General features: G+C 40.2%; 2 protein-coding genes across 3 annotated transcripts in view; one reads left to right on the top strand and one right to left on the bottom strand.

The window, feature by feature from the left end:
• Nucleotides 1–17,479, top strand: part of ZBTB37 (zinc finger and BTB domain containing 37) — a 74,626-nt gene extending 57,147 nt beyond the window's left edge. The window contains exons 4-8 of the mRNA XM_083359465.1: nt 7,251–7,387; nt 8,224–8,377; nt 13,039–13,147; nt 13,884–13,970; nt 17,382–17,479. The gene's annotated coding sequence lies outside the window, so the exon portion shown is untranslated. The remainder of the gene's footprint in view (nt 1–7,250; nt 7,388–8,223; nt 8,378–13,038; nt 13,148–13,883; nt 13,971–17,381) is intronic.
• Nucleotides 1–20,957, bottom strand: part of RC3H1 (ring finger and CCCH-type domains 1) — a 68,780-nt gene that overhangs the window by 7,333 nt on the left and 40,490 nt on the right. The window contains exons 9-19 of one of the 2 annotated variants that reach the window (XM_083359443.1): nt 20,471–20,583; nt 19,338–19,619; nt 17,949–18,142; nt 17,296–17,690; nt 14,842–15,000; nt 12,901–13,053; nt 11,803–12,016; nt 7,530–7,620; nt 7,289–7,418; nt 1,801–1,971; nt 1,176–1,282 (exon numbers count right to left, since the gene is read on the bottom strand). In XM_083359443.1, the coding sequence (XP_083215569.1) occupies nt 1,176–1,282; nt 1,801–1,971; nt 7,289–7,418; nt 7,530–7,620; nt 11,803–12,016; nt 12,901–13,053; nt 14,842–15,000; nt 17,296–17,690; nt 17,949–18,142; nt 19,338–19,619; nt 20,471–20,583 (2,009 nt within the window). The remainder of the gene's footprint in view (nt 1–1,175; nt 1,283–1,800; nt 1,972–7,288; nt 7,419–7,529; nt 7,621–11,802; nt 12,017–12,900; nt 13,054–14,841; nt 15,001–17,295; nt 17,691–17,948; nt 18,143–19,337; nt 19,620–20,470; nt 20,584–20,957) is intronic. The other variant, XM_083359444.1, reaches the window with a different exon arrangement.

The following is a 20,957-nucleotide window of genomic DNA, read 5'->3' as shown; positions in this document are numbered from 1 at the left end:
TAAACAACATGTTAAAGATCTGGAAATCCAACAAGATCAGACTGCTCTTTTCAAGAATGTTTTCTGAGCTGTCAAACTGCCTCATTTAAAGCAGCGAGATATTTATATCAAATAACTATTCCAAAAATCTGAAGGCATTAACCTTAGCATGCTGCAACACACTTCCCACAGAAGTTTTGGAGGGCTGATACAAAATATACCAAAGGAGGTGAGACAAGGCGCCACTGAAACTATAACTCACATCCCTGCTATAGTGCGTTTTCTATAAAGACACACAGCCTCAATTTATAATACCTTACCTAATAAAATATCCAGGAAATACTGATCTTTTTTACAGGCAAATACTGTTATCATATCAGTATAAAGCAGTTTCTCTGAATGTGGCCAAATTCTGCTGTGCTGTATGTAAAACTGGACAAACTAATTGCTCATTAATCCACCACCAATCGCAATATATTATTCTGCTTGTCATTTATTTTTATTTTTTACTATTATTATTGTTTTAATACTTCTATTTGCTGGTCTGTGGCTGTAATAAAGACTGACTGATGCCGCTTGGGTGTGTGTGTGAAAGCCCTAATAAGCAGGCATATACATAGAATGAAGGCTACTGCTAAGCTTGTAAGCCGCCCTGAGTCTTCGGAGAAGGGCGGGATATAAATGTAATATAAATAAATAAATAAATAAATAAATAAATAAATAAATAAATAAATATTACCTTTGACACATTGTTACCTCAGGAATTTTTTTTTATTTCCTTCCCACCACTGCAGAAAAAGTGTTTATCAAAATTGGCACGATGAGCATATTCTGATGTGTATCAAGCTTTTTTGGCTCAATCTAGAAACTCTGTAAAAATTAAGCCAGTTCTAGATGATTGCACTGTCAAAAGTACTAAAGACAGTAATATTCTAAGATTGCTGTGCTGGTTGACAAACAGCATCGGTTTTGGAGAATGTCTTTGGAAGGAACAAGCACTATCTATCACTGAAAGTAACGCCTCCTGAAAATGTCAGACGTGTGTTGTATGTCCTGACTTACTGCCATTCTGAAAACACTGAATTTTAAATACTGGCAAAGAAAGTAAACCAATGTCAATACATAAAATGAATACAACTGTGCCCAAGGTAATATTTAAGTCTGAATTAAATTACCAGTAAAAATAATTCTATTACCTGAATGTTAGAGAAAGATCCTCAGGTGGTACTTTGCCTTGCTGTCCATTTTCAGTCTGTTTGCTAGCATTTGCTTTGCTTTTCACATCCAGTGAAGACTGGCTCTCCTTGGGAAAGGAAAGACAAATTCATGGTTCACAATGCACTGTAAGCTTGCTTTAAAAGTGAGAAGCAATTGTGAAGCACCAAGCCAAGCTCTACATCCATACTCACACAAAAGCTACAAACAAAGGAACACAATCCTAGGCCAAGCTGTTTTATTTTACCAGGCTAGAAAGCTTTCCAACACATGTGCAAGCAGCAGAGACCGGGAAGTCTTTTCCATGGGCTGGAAAAACCACTTGTCCCCTTTTCAAATACCATTTAAAAAAGTACTGCGTGCAGATTATAATACAGTGCGCGCATCAGATACTTAACGAGGATGGATTATTTGCTGTAAATTTGAGCGTCTGCCAACGTTCCACTGTGGTAGGTTGCAACATTTAAATTTGTGGAAAAACAAAAACCTGTAAGCTACCAGCACCGAATATTCAAAATAAATGACTCTGTGAGAGCAGTTAATGCTGCAACTCACCAAACAGCAGCAGCAGCAGCAGCTTCTCTGCCCACCTTACAAAACACTCACCATGCTTAGTTCCCGGGTTCTCTTCCCGATTTCCCTCTCCACCTGGTGCAGCTCCAAGCTCAGCTGTTCACTTGAGATCATTCCAGGCCACTTAGGAGGTGGCGGTGGGGGCTGTGGTTGGCCTGCCAAAGGGGTCGCTTCCCTCTGCAACAGCAGCCTGTTACTAACCGCCTAAATGCACAAAGCCAAGCACATACACAACTGAGCACACAAAATATACCATGCAGACATGGGAATCAGGCCAAAATGCAGGAGTATTGCTTGGCTCCTAATGCTCCTCATTTTTTAATGCCAATAAAAAATTTATTTATGCTTTCTGTGCTGCTTTTATAGACATGGTCAAAAAATGTAACACATAAGGTAAGATAGATGAAGACAAACTTGAGTTAGAAATATAGTGGCTAAAGTATGTACTTTTTATTGTAGAGGAATTTCCTAATGAATTTTGGAATTCTTTTGAAGTTTAGGAATTCATCAGTGATAAAACTACAATCATCCAGCTTCCATGAGAGACAACTTCTTTTTCTTCTTTACAATGTGGAATTAAAGTTTATCTTCTTAAGTATATTCAGTTTTAAGCAGGCCAATGAAAAAAACAATAACTTGGCCAGTGCTGACTGCAAACTGACTGTATCCTAGGATGTATTTCTTGATCTGATAAAGAGTTCTAAAAGGTAAAGGTTCCCCCGCACATGCGTGCTAGTCGTTTCCGACTCTAGGGGCCGGTGCTCATCTCCGTTTCAAAGCCGAAGAGCCAGCGCTTGTCCGAGGACGTCTCCGTGGTCATGTGGCCGGCATGACTAGACGCCAAAGGCGCACGGAACGCTGTTACCTTCCCACCGGAGTGGTCCCTATTTTTCTACTTGCATTTTTACCTGCTTTCGAACTGCTAGGTTGTCAGAAGCTGGGACGAGTAACAGGCGCTCACTCTGCTATGTGGAACTCAGGATTCGATCTGCCAAACTGCCGACCTTCTGATTGACAAGCTCAGCGTCTTAACCCACTGAGCCACTGTGTCCCTAAAGAGTTCTACTTAAATCCAAAATGTGAAAACACTGATATAAAGATATCTGCAGAATTGATTTATAGAGTACTGTAAGGATTTATCTTGTCCACATAGCCATAGGAGTTTGGGCAGTCCCAGTAACTATCATTAAGCAAGGACCTATGTGATCACAACTAGTGACTTCCTGCCAGCTTCCTCATTGACTTTGCTTGTCAGAAACTGGCAAGGTCACAAATTGTGAACACATGACTGAAGGACGCTGCAACATGATAATCAGAGCCAGCCCGGAGCACCCAGATCATAATCAGATGACTGCAGGGTCATTGCGACAACTGTAAGTAGGAGTTATAGTTATAACTACCACTTGTTCAATGCCATTTTAAGTTCAAATGGTTGTGGAATGAGTGGTTGTTACATGAGGACCACCTGTATAGTTATCACTGTATAAGCGAAAAATAGTTTAAATATTTCATTTTCAAAATCCTGTTAGTACGGAAGGTTTTACCTAAATAATTATAATATACAGCGAGGGAAAAATTATTTGATCCCCTGCTGATTTCTTTGCCCCCTGACAAAGAAATGATCAGTCTATAATTTTAATGGTAGGTTTATTTTAACAATGAGAGACAGAATAACAAAAAAATCCAGAAAAACACATTTCAGTAAAGTTATAAATTGATTTCCATTTTAATGAATGAAATAAGTATTTGACCCCTTTGCAAAACATGACTTAATACTTAGTGGCAAAACCCTTCTTGGCAATCACAGAGGTCAGGCGTTTCTTGTAGCTGGCCCCCAGGTTTGCACACATCTTGAGGGATTTTGTCCCACTCCTCTTTCTAGATCCTCTTCAAGTCATTAAGGTTTTGAGGCTGACGTTTGGCAGCTCGAACCTTCAGCTCCCTCCACAGATTTTCCATGGGATTAAAGTCTGGAGAATGGCTAGGCCACTTCAGGACCTTAATGTGCTTCTTCTTGAGCCACTCCTTTGTTGCCTTGGCTGTGTGTTTCGGGTCATTCCCATGCTGGAATACCCATCCATGACTCATTTTCAATGTCCTGGCTGAGGGAAGGAAGTTCTCACCCACGATTTGACGGTACATGGCCCGTCCATCGTCCCTTTTGATGAGGTGAAGTTGTCCTGTCCCCTTAGCAGAAAAACACCCCCAAAGCATAATGTTTCTACCTCCATGTTTGACGGAGGGGATGGTGTTCTTGGGGTCATAGACAGCATTCCTCCTCCTCCAAACACAGTGAGTTGAGTTGATGCCAAAGAGCTCGATTCTGGTCTCATCTGACCACAACACTTTCACCCAGTTAACAACAACAACAACAAAGTTGGAAGGGACCTTGGAGGTCATCTAGTCCAACTCCCTGCTCAGGCAAGAAACCCTATACCATTTCAGGCAAATGCCTGTCCAGTCTTTTCTTAAAAACTTCCAGTGTTGGAACATTCAGAGCTTCTGGAGGCAGGTTGTTCCAATGATTAATTGTTCTGTCAGGAAATTTCTCCTTAGTTTTAGGTTGTTTTTTTTCTTTGGTTAGTTTCCATTCCTTGTTTCCTGTCTTGCCTTCAGATGCTTTGAAGAATAGCTTGACTCTCTCTTCTTTGTGGCAGCCCGAGATATTGGAACACTGCTTTCACATCACCCCTTCAAGATGTTGAAAAGCACTGGGCCTAGAGCAGAGTCCAGGGGCACCCCACTACTCATTTCCCTCCATGTAGATGCAGTTCCATTGAGGAACTACATCTACACGGAGTACATCTACATTGAGTACGGCTGGTCAGCCATCTACGTATCCATCTGTGGTGATGCTGTCTAACCCACATTTTTCTATCTTATCAAGTAGTAGGTTGTCATCTACTTTATCAAATGCCTTACTGAAGTCCAAGTAAATTATATCTACGGCATTCCTCTGGTCCACTAATTTTGTCACTTGGTCAAAGAACGCAGTAAGATTTGTCTGGCATGATCTGTTTTTGACAGTTGGCTTTTGGTAATGACTTTGCCTCTAGGTGTTTGCTGATTCGTTGTTTATCTTTTCCAGAATCTTCCCAGGTATTGAGGTCAGGCTGATAGGTATGTAATTTCCTGGATCCATTTTTTTTCTCCTTATTGGAAGAAGGGAAATACATCATCTCTTTTCCAATGCTCCAATAGTTCCCCAGTGCTCCAAGATCTTTGAAAGATATAGTTCAGTGGTTCAGAGATCACATCTGCCAGTTCCTTCAGAACCTTGAGGTGTAGTCCATCTGGTCCTGGTGATTTGAACTCATCTAGGCTGGACAGGTGCTCACTTATCTTTTTCTTGTCTATCTTAACATGTTTCTAATCTGTTTTTTACAGTACTGTTTTTTATAGGTTGGGCAGTTTTTTCCCTTTGTGTAAAGACGGATGCAAAAAACAAGTTAAATAGTTCTGCTTTCTCCATTTATTCAGATGTTCATTGATAAACTTCAGACGGGCCTGTACATGTGCTTTCTTGAGCAAGGGGACCTTGCAGGTGCTGCAGGATTTCAGTCCTTCATGGCGCAGTGTGTTACCAATTATTTTCTTGGTGACTATGGTCCCAGCTGCCTTGAGATCATTGACAAGATCCTCCCGTGTAGTTCTGGGCTGATTCCTCACCATTCTCATGATCATTGAAATTCCACGAGGTGAGATCTTGCATGGAGCCCCAGACAGAGGGAGATTGAGAGTTATTTTGTGTTTCTTCCATTTGCGAATAATTGCACCAACTGTTGTCACCTTCTCATCAAACTGCTTGGCGATTGTCATTCCAGCCTTATGTAGGTCTACAATCTTGTCCCTGACATCCTTGGACAGATCTTTGGTCTTGGCCATGGTGGAGAATTTGGAATCTGATTGATTAATTGCTCCTGTGGACAGGTGTCTTTATACAGTTAACAAGCTGAGATTAGTAGCACTCCCTTTAAGAGAGCGCTCCTAATCTCAGCTCGTTACCTGTATAAAAGACACCTGGGAGCCAGAAATCTTGCAGATTGATAGGGGATCAAATACTTATTTCATTCATTAAAATGCAAATCAATTTATAACTTTTTTGAAATGCGTTTTTCTGGGTTTTTTTGTTGTTATTCTGTCTCTCACTGTTAAAATAAACCTACCATTACAATTATAGACTGATCATTTCTTTGTCAGTGGGCAAACGTAGAAAATCAGCAGGGGATCAGATATTTTTTCCCTTCTCTGTAATACAGGGGTCTGCAACCATCGAGCCAAGGCCCACTAGTGGGCCTTGAGCTGTTTGCAATTGGGCTGTGGAAATGGCAGGCGCACGTCCTCATTTGCTTGAGCAGCGGGCTCACATCTTTCTTTGACTTTGCATGACAGCATCAAGTTCTTAGAGAAAGAACTATTGAAGTGACCTAGAGATGGCAATGTGTTTCACTGAGGAAGATGGGTGGTTAAGGAATAGGAAATATAATAAATAAATAATTCTCTTATAACAAGTAATTTGATTAAAAATTAACAACTATATGATGAATAGATACATAAAACTGGTTTTGATTAGTGCATTAGAGCTATAATGTAGTTGTTAGTGTTTTGCGCTTTCCTCCTTTTTTATAAGATGAATTGAAATATATTTTTAAAAGAAAAAATTAATGATAATAAAGAAGACTAATATCAAGGTGGGTATTTTCAAGCCAACCAATACTCCTCCATTAAGCACCAGCAAACACAGCATGCACAAATTAAGCACGACTTGTGTTGTCTTCAACAGCAACACAAGAATTTAAAATCTCCAGATGGTTACTCATGACCTAGACACTTTGTAAATAAATGACTGCACTGCATTCTACACAGGGCTGCCCTTGAAGACCACTCAGAAGCTACAGTTGGTTCAGAATGCAGCAACCTAGGAAATAATGGGTATGTTGTGGTATGTGCATTGATACCCACTGCTCCACAGGCTACCAGTTGGCTTCCAGGTACAATTCTAGGTGTTCTTTAGTAAAGTAATTCACCATAATCTAGCTCATGTTGTCTTTTGTGAAAACACAGATATTCTGGGATGTATATAGGTTATAGTCAACACTACTGTCCATTATGCTATCATAAATTTAAATTTTCAACTCAAGAAGTAAACTTTTTACGTAAGTTCTCAATAAATTATGCAAAGCTATTATGTGGTCTGCTATCTAGGGGAAAAAAAGAACGCTATAAAGTAAGTAAAACAGAGCAATAATACTGATTTCCATTACATAGGATTTATGGATCTCAAGTTTGTGAACATGTGTGGAAGGGTATGGAGAAGAACAAATATTATACGCAAATGAATACAGAAGTTCTTACTACTGTCATTTTAAAATCACATTCAAAATGACTGAACAGTGGTGAGTTCTTCATTCTGAATCATTTGAATGCAATATAAAAATCTATTTACAGCTCTCTGCCTCTCTCTCTCCTTTTCATTTCTCTAGTTCTTTCTAAGAAAAACTACAGAGCTAAGAATACATACCTCAAGTCCTCGTGTCTGCTGACTTATCTGATGGTTTAACTGCTGCAGTTCAAGACGAAGCTGCTGTTCTCTCTCAGACGATGGCAAAGGTTTTCCATGGTTAGCAATATCCGTCATAGATAATCTCTCCCTTTTGGGATAGATAATTGTTTGGAAGGGGGAAAAGTTTTGTTGTTGTTCTTGCTTCTCAGTTTAATTGAACTTAAAATCTGTATAGCACATGCAAATTCAAATCCCCTACCTGTCACCAAGCCGGCCCTGAGAAGGTACAGTTTGATGGGGTGAATATGGTGAACCTCCCCATGCACTGTGTGTTCCATATGGGCTGTAATCTATAAAGAACAGAAAAATCCTATATGAAAATTATTCATTAGAATTATCATAACAGAATGCTAGTAATTAACTCAATTTCCAAATCAGCCTTCTGTGCTGTAAAGACTGCATTTACAACAGATCACTATGTGTCAGCATTTATATATATATATATATATATATATATATATATATATATATATATATATATATATATATATATATATATATATATATAAATTAACATTTAATTATATATATTAATGAACAATTAATTAATTGTTTTAATTGATTTTAATTTTTGTATTTTATGGTTTTAACTGCATTGTAAACTGCCCTGAGTCTTACGGGAATAGGGCGGTATATAAATTAAATAAATAAATAAATAAATAAATAAATAAATAAATTCTCTCTCTTTTTAATATATTGTCATTCCATCTTGTTTTACGTCTCTTTAATGGATGCTTTTTATTACGTGGGATCGATTCTATGGCTGCCTTGGTCAGTTCTACTTGCTATGGTACCAGCCCATTTCCATTTCCAATTATTTTACTCTCTTGATGATATTGTATACTTTCGTTTGTTCTCTAATCATGTTCTCTAATCCAAATGATGGAAAACAGCCTCGATAGAGGATGATGAGGTCATTCGACGTGTCGTTCGACGTGATATCATTGTTCACATCCATTCCCCAAGATCTGGCCGTATCGGTCATGAGAGTTGCTGCAGGATGAGGAACCAGTTTCCGGTTCACTGAACTCAGAAGATTACATAAAGGTAAAGGTTCCCCCGCACATGCGTGCTAGTCATTTCCGACTCTAGGGGCCGGTGCTCATCTCCGTTTCAAAGCCGAAGAGCCAGCGCTTGTCCAAGAACGTCTCCGTGGTCATGTGGCCAGCATGACTAGACGCCAAAGGCGCACGGAACACTGTTACCTTCCCACTGTAGTGGTCCCTATTTTTCTACTTGCATTTTTACGTGTTTGAACTGCTAGGTTGGCAGAAGCTGGGACGAGTAACAGGCGCTCACTCTGTTATGCGGCACTTAGGATTCGACCCGCCAAACTGCCAACCTTCTGATCGACAAGCTCAGCATCCTAACCCACTGAGCCACCGCATATGAACAGATTAAGGGCACACCAATGGGATCTCCCATCTTGGGAATAATTATCGAGATGGTTTTGCAGCATTTAGAACTTATGTCGATGAGCGACTACAAGCCCAAATTTAGGGCTAGGTATGTGGACGACACGTTTGTCATCATCAAGCGCCATGGAAAAGTTCAACTCCATCTACCCTGATATCCAATTCGTGGCAGAGGAAGAAGTGAACAATATCCTACCCTTCCTAGACATACTGATTGATTGATTGATTATATTTATATGCCGTCCTTCTCCCTAAGGACTCAGGGCTGCTCACAAACAATAAAAACTAAAAAAGAACATGAAAATACAAAATTTAAAAAAGAATTAAACAGTAGATATGTTCAATACATAGTAATTTAACCCCATAAAACCAAATTTAAAACCATAGTCAGTCCAGGCCCGATTGTTGAAACATCCATGTCTTCAGGTCACGGCGAAAGGACCGAAGGTCGGGGGCCATCCGCAGCTCCGGAGGCAGCTCATTCCAGAGGGTCGGCGCGCCCACAGAGAAGGCTCTCCCCCTAGGGGTCACCAGGTGGCATTGCTTAACCGACGGAACTCTGAGGAGGCCGACTCTGTGGGAGCAAACCGGGCGATGGGAGGTTGACAATGGCAGCAAGTGGTCTCGCAAATACCCCGGGCCTAAGCCATGTAGGGCTTTAAAGGTAATTACTAGCACCTTGAATCGCACCCGGAGGACAACCGGAAGCCAATGAAGCTCGCGCAGGAGTGGAATAACATGGGAGTATCGAGGAACTCCCATAAGTACCCAAGCGGACGCATTTTGCACCAGCTGAAGCCTACGGGTGTACTTCAAGGGCAGCCCCATGTAGAGAGCGTTACAGTAATACTGATTTGTTGTGAGCATAATGACACGCTTATCACCAGCGTTCATCGCAAAGCCACACACACCAATAGCATACTCCACAATGACAGCAATCACCCCACCGCCCACAAAATCAGCTGCATACAGAATCAACACACATTGCAGCATAGCAATGGAAAAATCTAAGGAGCATGCATACCTTTATCAAGTATGCATACAAAATGGGTATCCCATTGATTTCATCTGACATTGCCACCCACAACGGGCACCACAGGCTGTGGATAACAGAACAACTACCATCACCTGGGCCACACTCCCCTATATCCACGGCGTCTTGGAAACAGTGGCACGAATATTGCTCATAACATCAGAGTGGCACACAGAACTAATCAGATCCTTCTCACACGAATAATGTGCCCCAAAGAGCCCCTATCTGCGGGCGAAATGTCATCAGTGGTCTACCAAATTAACTGCAATGATTGTCCATGTAATTATGTCGGGGAGACCACAAAGCGCCTCTGGACAAGGCTCCATGAGCATGAACTGGCCATTAAATGTCAAGAAAAAGGATCCCAGGTATGGGCTCACACCACTGAGTACAAACACACTTTCAACTTCACAGAGGCCAGAGTCATTGCTCATGACTCAACAAAGGTCAGCCGCTTGTTAAAAGAGGCTTGGTTATTTTATTTATTTATTTTATTTTAATTCCGTTTATATCCCGCCCTTCTCTGAAGACTCAGGTTATCCAACCAGTATTCCGTGAACTGGCACACTGAGCTATTACCAGCTTACCAGATGCTACGCTGGTATGAATCATCATGCAGGATGACTGAAGGGATGAACCAACGACCACCTCCCCCCCCCACACACAAGGGAACAGAGGATTGTAATCTGTGATCAATGGATGCATTGGTACAGAAGAGTTAATGAGAAGGCAGACTAAGGCCATGGACAGCAGGAGAGTACATTTGACCAATGGGGATAGCGATGCCAGCACCAGAGAGGAACGACCAGCTGAGATGGCAGCAGCGCATACAGAAATGTCAGACAAGCAGTGAGATGACTGCACGCGGCAGGACAAACACTCCCGGTGGGCGGGGCGAGCGGAGGGAGGCAGAGCGCCAAAACTCAAACAGACGTCAGGGAGTCCGATGGAAATAAAAACGATGCAATTGATTATGGGAGGGTGGTGGCCAAACAGACCCATAACATGCTTGTTAGCTAAGCTGCTGGCTTCACAGAGACTATAAGAACTTGTTTCCCAATCCTGGCTTACACTCTGATGATGTCAGCAGGCGCTGAAGAAAGCTCAGTTTTAATAAATTTTTAGTCTTGGTGATCCTTGTTTCTAGTTTTAAATATATATAATATAATATTCCATCTGATAGGCTGAATCATGACTCTTGACTCCAACCCTAATCTTCTTCTTTTGCCAGGTCACTTTCCAAATCAGTAAGTTTGGCATGCGAGGTTGTATTTTTGTGAGTGTTGTTGGGGACAAAAAAGACAAATTAAGTAAAGTATCAGTTTTTTGTCTCCCACGTTTTGATGATTCTTCTGACAGTTCTGACAGAACTAATTTTATTAGTTCTTTTTTATCCTCAAATTTGTTTTGAGGTCCTGGAGGATAAAGCATCTTTTTGTCTTCTTTATTATAGTGAGGTATTACAAATTTTTTTTTTGGTATTAAATTGTAGTTACCTTCATTTGTAGCTTTTCTATTTAAGTCACTTTCATTTATGTTCTGTTGTCTGATTTGTCTGTTCATTCTTTGTTGTCATTTTTTGAATGTTTAGTTGTAGGTTTAAGAGATAAGTTCGTTTATATTGTCAAATGTATTTCTAATCTCATCATGGTTTGAAACAATTATCATTTGGATCTGTCGCAGCATTGTCTATATTTTCTCCTGGAATTTCTCCTCTGCTTGCAAATTTCCCACCAGCTTCCCCACTGAAAGGAGGGGTCACATGATGGGGGGGGGGGAGAGAGTGACTTTTTATGATGGCCAGAAGTGCTTTAACTTTGAATAGTCATTAAACAATCAGTTATAAATTGAGGACTACTTGTACTCCCCTATTCATGAGGAGCAGTATTATTTGAGCTTTCTTTCGATTTTAATGTCATCTGCCAACCTATGTCTAGATCCATTTCCCTAACCAAGCCACAGTACTGATTCAAAGCTACTACCAAAACAAAACAAAAAAACAACAGGAAAATAAATATTTATACCTGAAACACTGACTGGTTTTGCAGAAGCCCCTTGAACTGTCATGGCTTGCATGGGACCTGGATTCTGGTACATTGCTTTGGAGGTACGTGAGATGGCACCAAACCTTGACACTGTAGGCCTATCTCCAAAGGGAATAAGATCATCATCACCAGTCTCTGCTGCTCTCCTTTGTAAATCCAAACGTTGATCTCGCATTCCCTTGCTGTCCACATTCTGGAGTGACAGATTAAATGATCAGAATTACAAGCAAACGTCTCCTTTTTAGCCAACGTATTTCTCAGATGTTTCCATTTCACAAGTATGGTGGGAAGGGGCCTGATTGGAGAGACTTGCACAACAGTAATGTTTCAAATTTGTAAGCAAATAATATTAACAGCATTCAGACTATTCTTTACAGGCTAAATATTTGGTAGTGTAATATGCAAATCAAGCAAAGGCCTTTAGAGGTTTAAGTACAATAAAAAATTGCTTTATCCATGGGACATTATTCCCTTCTCTCGAAAAATACTGTATTACCAGGCCTTTATGGACTTTGAGGAAAATTTATAATGTATAACTTTATATGAGGGGAACAGAGCTGGAGGAAAAATTATCCATACTTCAAGCTTTCAAAGTTCTCTCCTCAATTTCACTTTATATATATGAAATTATAAACAGGGATGGGGAAGAGATAAATTCTAACTCAGTACGGACAGACAATTAGGAGAGAGAAAGTCTGGAACAAGCAGTCAGTGGCGAAGCCAGTAGGAAGTTGAAAGTCACAGTCATTTGAGCTCCTTGCTTAACAACCCACACAATTCTTGTTTAACAATGGCAACTGGGACTGCCAGAACTACAATCACCAAAGGGTGCAATCATGTGGCCTTTGGACTTATGACCATGTCCTTGAATGACTTGAGTTTCCAGTCCCAATTAGCGTTGTTAAATGAGAACTATCTGTACCGTGTTAGCACGGGTCCTTAAACTTGTCAGCTGTTGCCATTATCAGCTACAAATGTCTGGAGAATGTCTGTTGGAAACCTTTGTATAATCTGGTCATCTGGCAACTTACCAATTACCAAGAGTACCTTGCTGGGGTTTTTTTTCAGCATGCTTACCACCATCTCCACAAGACCCACTGCCACAATGTCTTTGGGTTTTGCGTCTTTGGTTCCAATGTAGGAGCCAATAGTGTCACACGACCAGGGAGAGTATTGGCTGTAATCATTTCCTTTGTATTTCCCTGCTACCTTCAGGTCTTCATCCAAGTACTGCACATAAAAACAAAGCCCACTGATGTCAGTGAAAGCAAGCAAGCAAGAATGATGCGGTCATTTGGAATTACCTTGTCTAGACTAACTGCAGGTAAGAACATTTATTAAACACGTAATTTGAGACAACCTATGAGGTTTGGATTTTCTCAAACTTTTAAAACTAGTTTCTAATCCCTGGGGTCGTGTACTCTATTTTTCTTCACCCGGAGGAGGAAAGCAGCAGGAGAGACTTACCAGAACAACCTGCAACCTTCCTTCCCAGCTTTCCCATTAACTGTGGTTGTGGGAAGCTGGCAGGGAAGGTCATAAGTGGCGATCATATGACTGTGGCTCACTGCAATGTCATAATCATGAGTCAGGCATCAAAATGCCCAGATCGCAATTATGTGATTATGGGACGTTGTGATGGCTGCAACTTCTTGGACAGCTGGTAATTCCCCCTTGTTCAGCACCTTTGCAACTTTGAATGAGGGGTTGTAACCCAAGGACTACTTACAATCTGTAATTCTAGAGTACTGTGACCTTCAAAATGATCTACACCACCCTACATTACCCTGAAGTCCTATTTGAAGAAGAAGAGGTTAGGGTTAAACCTGTGGGTTGGCTTTATTAAATATACTGAGCCAACAGATCTTTGTAAATTTAGTAACTTGTGGCTCTTTAGTAGCAACGACTTCAGCCCAATGTTTTTTCTCTTGATCCATCCCACATATCAGTTTGCTAGTATTCTGATCTATTCTCTATGCACACTGCTTTAATTCGTTGATATTTTGGGGCTGTCTAGATGAACTGCTTGCTTTAGGTAATGCCAAAACATTGTCTTGTAGGAGTTGCTAGCGCAACCCAGAATACATCTTATCTCAATGACTGGGTGAGCTATCCTGGCCCTGAAGAAGCCCTCTTCTCTCCAAAAAGTAAACTGCACTGCCATATTTCATGATTGAGATTAAGCCTTTTTATTAGAATGTACTCTCCTTATTTCTACACTATCTTTCTGAGTGTGAACTGATGAGTCCAAAGTCTTTGGCAGTTGGATTTGAAGCCCTTACCCACCTTGTGAACATTGATAATTCTTTTTCTGAGGTCTACAGAAATCTGTTTTGAATGGGACACGATTCATTTCCACAACCATTGATCATGAAATGCAGACTGATGCTGCCTGCTAACAATATTTTAACAGGAAGAGCCCCTCAAACTCAGCATCTGATGATCATCTCAGTGACTGGAACACCCGATTCAACTTATACCTTAAGTTACACCTTGGTTAATGTAGACTTCACATACATTTTCCAATAAACACAGTGAATTCTACTCATTATGTCTAAAGGATTATGGATTCTTCTAAAAGCTTCACCAAATTTTCTTAGCACTATATATATTTAAGCTTAATAAGCATGAATTCATCATTAAGGGTATTCTAAGAATGCTAATTGTGATATTAAAATGCAAATCAATTTATAACTTTTTTTGAAATGCGTTTTTCTGGATATTTTGTTGTTGTGGTTATTCTGTCTCTCACTGTTAAAATAAACTTACCATTAAAATTGACTGATCGTCAGTGAGCAAATGTACAAAACCAGCAGGGGATCAAATAATTTTTCTCTCACTGTAGGACTAGACCACCCTTTTTCTTTTACATGACATGATGGGACTTAGATCGTGGAAGAATATTCTTCAAACCGATCATTTACATTTTCCTTTTTAGGACAAATTTCTCATATTTTTTTCCAACCACAGTGTACACGTGCCATATTCTGTACTAAATTGTTTTAGGCATATGCTTACCTCATCCGTGTGTAAAGAATGAGGCAGGGTTGGTGATGATGCAAATGGTGGCGGGGAGATGACCTTCCTTTCTTCCAGTTGAGCCATAATCTCCTTTCGCCTTCGATGCAATTCATCTAGACTGGGGTGTGGCTGAGGGGGAGCCCGACTATAAGGTTCCTGGAAAAGAAATGAAAGAAAGAAAAACGCAGACATAAAGATTCATGTATTCTACAAATGAACTTTTAAAGTCTACAACCCCAAAGTTATAAGGTACTCTAGCAAAGCAGCAAAATTATTTCAATATAAGTTTCTTAGATTCATTAATGTCTGTTGAGTAATTATCAATTTCATAAGGCAAAAGGACAAAACTATTCTGCTCAATAACATTTTGAAGAAAATTAGGAATGCTACCTTAAATTTCCACAAAATTAATGTTAAGATTTAAACATCACATTTTATAACCAAGTTATTCATTTTGAAATATAAACATAGCAAATTAACCACTTTTTTGTGACTGAAGAAATGGAAAACTACTACAATCCAAATGATACATTTCCAGGCCTGGAATCTGATAATCTGTTAAAAGTTATTATGCTAAATGTATTAATGTGCCTTCTAACGAGTGATAGTGGTTTTCCATGAACATCTGACTAGAGTCTTCACCTGATTATACTTAGTGAACAAACCAAAGGTCACCAAAGCCACATATATGATATAAGAAGCTATCTTGTTTCATTAACACTGTTATACAATCAGAAAGCATAAATATGAGCAATCTAAAATAGATATTTATAGTCTGCTCAGTGTGGCTTTGAGGAAGGTAGGAGACAACAGCAATTAGCAGTTCATTGTCTGCAGACATTAGAACACAGTAACCTGGGCTTAAATTTATCTCTCCGTCTACTGGCTATCCAGATATTTAAAACCCACACTGGCCTCTCAGAGATATCCAGTCAGTTTGCCTCTCTAAACTCCGGAATGTACCAAAACAACATATGCCAACCACTCTATAGTTGTCCTTATTCATTACTACACATCAGAAATACTATCTATCTGCCTGGTTTGTGTATCTGTAAGTGGATGACTTCAGCAAAGATTTGTAAAAAATCCTCTAAAACAGAGGTATCAAACTACTGGCCCGCGAGCCGGTCTCATCATACCGAAGCCACGCCCACCCCAATGCTGGCAATACAATAACAGTTGCGATATGTCGCGACACCTCACGTGACGTGGCAAGTTTGACACCCGTGGTCTAAAAGAACAAAAAATAGAAGTATTTCCTTAGGCTATTCCTTAGGTCAGGGGTCTCCAACTTTGGGTGGCCCTACTCATGTGAGCAGCGGGCACTGGTGCTTGCAGCTCCACTTGTGCGAGTGGCAGGTACCAGCGGGCGAGTGTGCATTCGCCACTCACAGAAATGAAGCTATGTGCATGCATGTACCTTCCCCTCATACAAAACCATCCCCTTTCCCCCCACACCAGGCCGCCAACCCAGAAAGGTTGGGGAACGCTGCCGTAGGTCATTACAGAATAATTTCTGCTATTAGTACAAACTGGAATTCTGTTTTGGAATTTGAGAGAAGAAATACAATTCTGTCCCATTTCTTCTTTTACAACAATCATAGGTTTTCAATGCCTTGAACCTCCCTCATTCCTTTCAGAAGCAAAATTAATTATAAAAAACAAAGATAAATTTAAATTTGCATTTATGAAACGTGCACAACTTGGCTTTTCTTGCAATATTTGTATTTTGATAGATTTTAAAATCTAAACTCAGAATATATATTCTGAATATATATTCACCGCCCTGAGTCCTTCGGGAGAAGGGCGGTATACAAATAAAATTAATAAATAATAAATTAATAAATAAATAATATACATTGCCCTGAGTTAGGCTTGCTTGGCTAATTTAGGGGCCTTAATGAAGCCATCTACCTGCAAAATGGGACAGCAGTCTGTCAGGTCCACCATTACTGGCTTGCGCCTTGCTGGTGTCCTGCCATTAAGAATGGGGGAGGGAAGGGGTCTATTGGGTGCTGTCGCTGTAACTTCAAACATGGAGAATAGGGAGGGGGGAGTGACAACAGAAGATCAGATCTCCACTAAACCGGCTTGTACCAGGATCTTCAAGGCCGTTTGCCCTGAGAATGGAATGTTACCAGTTTGGCACCTCAGAGTTTCTCAAAACACATTATGGGCATCGCATTGGCTGGTCAGGGGACTGGTCATGGGGGGAGTGAGTGGGAAATGAAAAGAATAGCTTTCTATTTTGCACGGGAACACCAGATTCTGCCTGAATTTGCTGCAATCAGTTTCGTTCAGTAAAAGTTCCTCTGCTTCAACCAAATGGAGTCTTACTTTCCTGAGAGAGTAGACTGGGGCAGGCCTGACACATGCAATTACTGCAAGAATTAAAACTATACATGACAGATTACTATTCCCATAATCATAAAATTAAAAAATATATCATACTCTATGATATGAAGGTCTAATCTGATTCAGATGTGGTCCAACCGGATAGTAGCCCTCCACTTGTTGATATCTGTCTCTTGTTTCAGGTACATATGGAGATACAGCAGGTGGAGAAATTTCAATTGGAACAGGACTTCCTCGGATAATATCTTCCCGTTGGTATGGCTGAGCAGCAGGATATACACGTCTGCTGTCATAATGGGGAGGATATACAGGTTGACCCATTGGAGGGTATTGCTGTGGCTGTGCGCTGTATTGTGAGTTCATGATGCGATCTTGGAGATAGGGTGCATAATGTTGTTCTACAAAAGGAGGACCTGGTTCAGGAACAGATGATGGAGGTCGGACAAATCGAGACATACACTGTAGTGATTGAGCTGGAGGATAATATACACCTAAATATATGAAACAAGATTCAGAACAATGTTTAGTGAATTGTTTTAGCTACTTCCGGGTTTGCATGAAACAAAATATTTTTCCCCCCATTCACATCTGAAGACATACATTCATTTTTGTAAACTACATCTGTCATAAAAGATCTGTGGAAACATCATATTCTGATAGAAATTAATCAATATTTATTATTCAATCACAAAAAAGAAACCAAAATAATGTTTTATTTCAAGACCAAACTTCATTTAGATGGAATTTACCTGCTTGATAGGGTGGAGGCTCAAATGGGGGAGCTGCTCCTCGAGGATCTGGATAGAAGACATCCGTTTGCTGAGCTGGATACAACTGGGAGCCTCGAGGAACTATTTGGAGCTGCTTGCCTACTGAAATGGGCGGCAGGTCTGTAGGTCCTCGGGGGGGCACTGGGTGAGAGCTCTTGGAAACAGGTTCCAGCCTAGATGAAACAAAAACAATGTTGCAGCAATTACAACTTAGTATAGATATTATTTTGTCGTTGCTGTGTGCTCCCATTTATTTGTGGGAAACGTAGAAGGATTTCTCTCCCAGATATTGCTAATGGAGACTGAAACAGAATGTGCTGCAGAAACCTGACCAGGAAGATGGACTGCATTTCAAATACTGTAAGGATTCCTACTCAAAGTGTTGGCAAATATTCAATTCACAGAAACAAAACAAACGGTAGAACATTTCAACTATACTACATAGAGCTGAAGTAGACACTTACCAATATGAACCTAGAAAATATTAAGTGTAATCAATGTCCATCTAGACCAGGGGTCCCCAACCTGTGGGCCACAACCCGGTAGTGGGTTGTGGCCTCCTGCCACCGGGCATGTGTGCGCACACCCCCTCACTTGTGCTAGCACTGCAGCTGTGGGGTGTAAAAATGGGCCACCGCCACAGTGCCTCAGCCACAAACAGGCTGCCACCGCAGCGCCTCAGCCGTGAAAATGGGTTGCTGCTGCTGCGACTTGGAGTGTGAAAATGGGCCGCTACACTGCAAGACACAAAAACGGCCGCCTCCGCATCGCACAAAAACAAGGTGCTGCGCTATGCAAGAACAGGGCAGGGCTAATGAGTATTATGCTGGCACTATTAAGGTTGTTGGTCAAACTGGGAAGTTTAAAAAAGTATTTTGAAGGAAAACAAATGCAAATTATTTTCACATTATTGCCAGGAGATGAACAACAACAGGAATCAAATTCAAGTTTAAGAAGTTTTTATATGTTGAATACATATAGGCTGTGGGCTGCGGGAATGGCAGGCGAATGCATGCATGCATGATCCATTTGCATGAGCAGCAGTTGCACAAGCACTCTGCTTGCACAAATGGTGCAGCGCATGTGTGCATTTGCCATCCGCTCGTGTGAAATGAGCTCCTCCCCCACCGGTCTGCAAATCTGGAAAGCTTGGGGAACTCTGCCCTAGGCTTTGATTCTCAAAAAAATGACTTACAGACGGAAAACGCTGTATATATCAAGTTATATACAAGTTGCCATGAGAAATCAATACAGAAGTATCTACTCTGAGTACATACAATTTTGGCATGTGGAAGCACATGTGGATTACTCTTTTGCAAGCTAATTTATATTGTCAAATTCTAAGAGATAAACAATATAGAAGCCTACAAATCAGGAGGTGATCCAGGGGCACTGCTACTATGGTGGTCCATCTTCCCAGGTTTCATGACTGAGTCATAACTGGAGTCGGTCCCACGAGAGATAAGTTGTGTCACTGCACTGCCCGGTGAAACAATCCCATTTGGCAAGGTAGAAGGTTTTCTATTGGGTAAGTCCACTGTTGCTTCATCTGAGATAATAGCTGCTGCTGGCAGGCCCACTTCATTTAGCTGACCTAAGGAGGCACTCAAAGGTCTTCGAGGAACTAGACGTTTGTTCATCTTGCGAAATCTTCAAGAAAAAATATGGCAATCAATGAACAAAAAAAAGCAGAACTGTTATAGTTGCAACAGGATACATTTTAACTCAGGCCTAATATTTACAAATATTATAAATACATGCAGATTTCACACAGCCAGATAATACAGGTAGTCTCGAATTACAATGGTAATTGGGATTGGAATTTCTATTGCTATACAATGTGGTTGTAAAACATGGCATCACATGACTGCATCACTTAGCAACAGTAACCCCAGCACTCCATGTTCCCATGATTAATTGAATTTCACCAGTTGTTAGCTATACTATGCATAGAATGGCCCAAAGCATACATTCTGGTGAGAGAGAAGTTCCATGAGGATGGGATCCAACACGAGTACGAAAACTTGGAAGACTAAACCTCTGGCTTCGGTGACCGACCCTGATTGGATCCTGCAACATTATCTTGGAATATGTATATCTGCCTTCATTTGTGAAATAAATTCACCTTTAATATTTTAATAATTAAAATAGAAATTCAATTAAATATTTTTTATAATTTCTTCTAAGAGTACAGCCATAGTAATACTTACCTATTCTTGTATCTAAAGGTCAACTTTAAAAAGTTACTTTTTTTGCTTATAATACCAGCAATTCCTAATTAGAATTTTTAAAAATCGCTAAGGGTGATGTATCCAGATGAATATATTATTAATAAAAAGCTACTGTGTGACTTATAAACTGCTGTTTCCCAGTTTTTGTTTGAAAGATCAAAGGTTTTACTATTCTGATCCCCTAAGGATGACTCAAATTGAACTGAATGCTTCCCACTTTGAACCCATATATATTTTAATGTAGAAGTAGAACAAAGACATGGAACTTACTTTTCTAGTTCTTCCTGTGAGTGTGCAAATGTGCAGCTGGCCCCACGGGGGCATTCTCTTCTCTGCTTCATATCTCGACACATATATGTCTTGTACTTGCTGTGCTGAGGTGGCTAAATTAGATAAAAGAACACAAAAGATTATTTGGAAAATAATTCTCCAAAATAAACGGGGGGAAAAAATCTCAAGAAAAAATACGGAAAGATATCTTTCTTAAAAAGGGCACGAATGACTGAGTGAATAGGATTTATGACTGAAATTGTCATCAAAATCATACTATATAAATAAAGTACCAGTTCTGTTCATATAAACATGCACAAGATCATCCTTTATGTACTGATACAACAGATAATTTAAAAAGAAAAGTTAATCATATCACTTAATAGCGTGAATATTTTAGAAGGATGTAATAATATAGTTGCCTAACGTCACAGAAAACGTAAGTAGTTGACAGATCTTGGCTTTAAAGAATGCCTAAAATCTATTA

The sequence above is a fragment of the Vipera ursinii genome, assembly GCF_947247035.1.
Source record: "Vipera ursinii genome assembly, chromosome: 3".
In the NCBI taxonomy this organism is placed as follows: Eukaryota; Metazoa; Chordata; class Lepidosauria; order Squamata; family Viperidae; genus Vipera; species Vipera ursinii.
The sequence above is the reverse complement of the archived record's forward strand: the minus strand, read 5'-3'. Positions and strand labels throughout refer to the sequence as shown.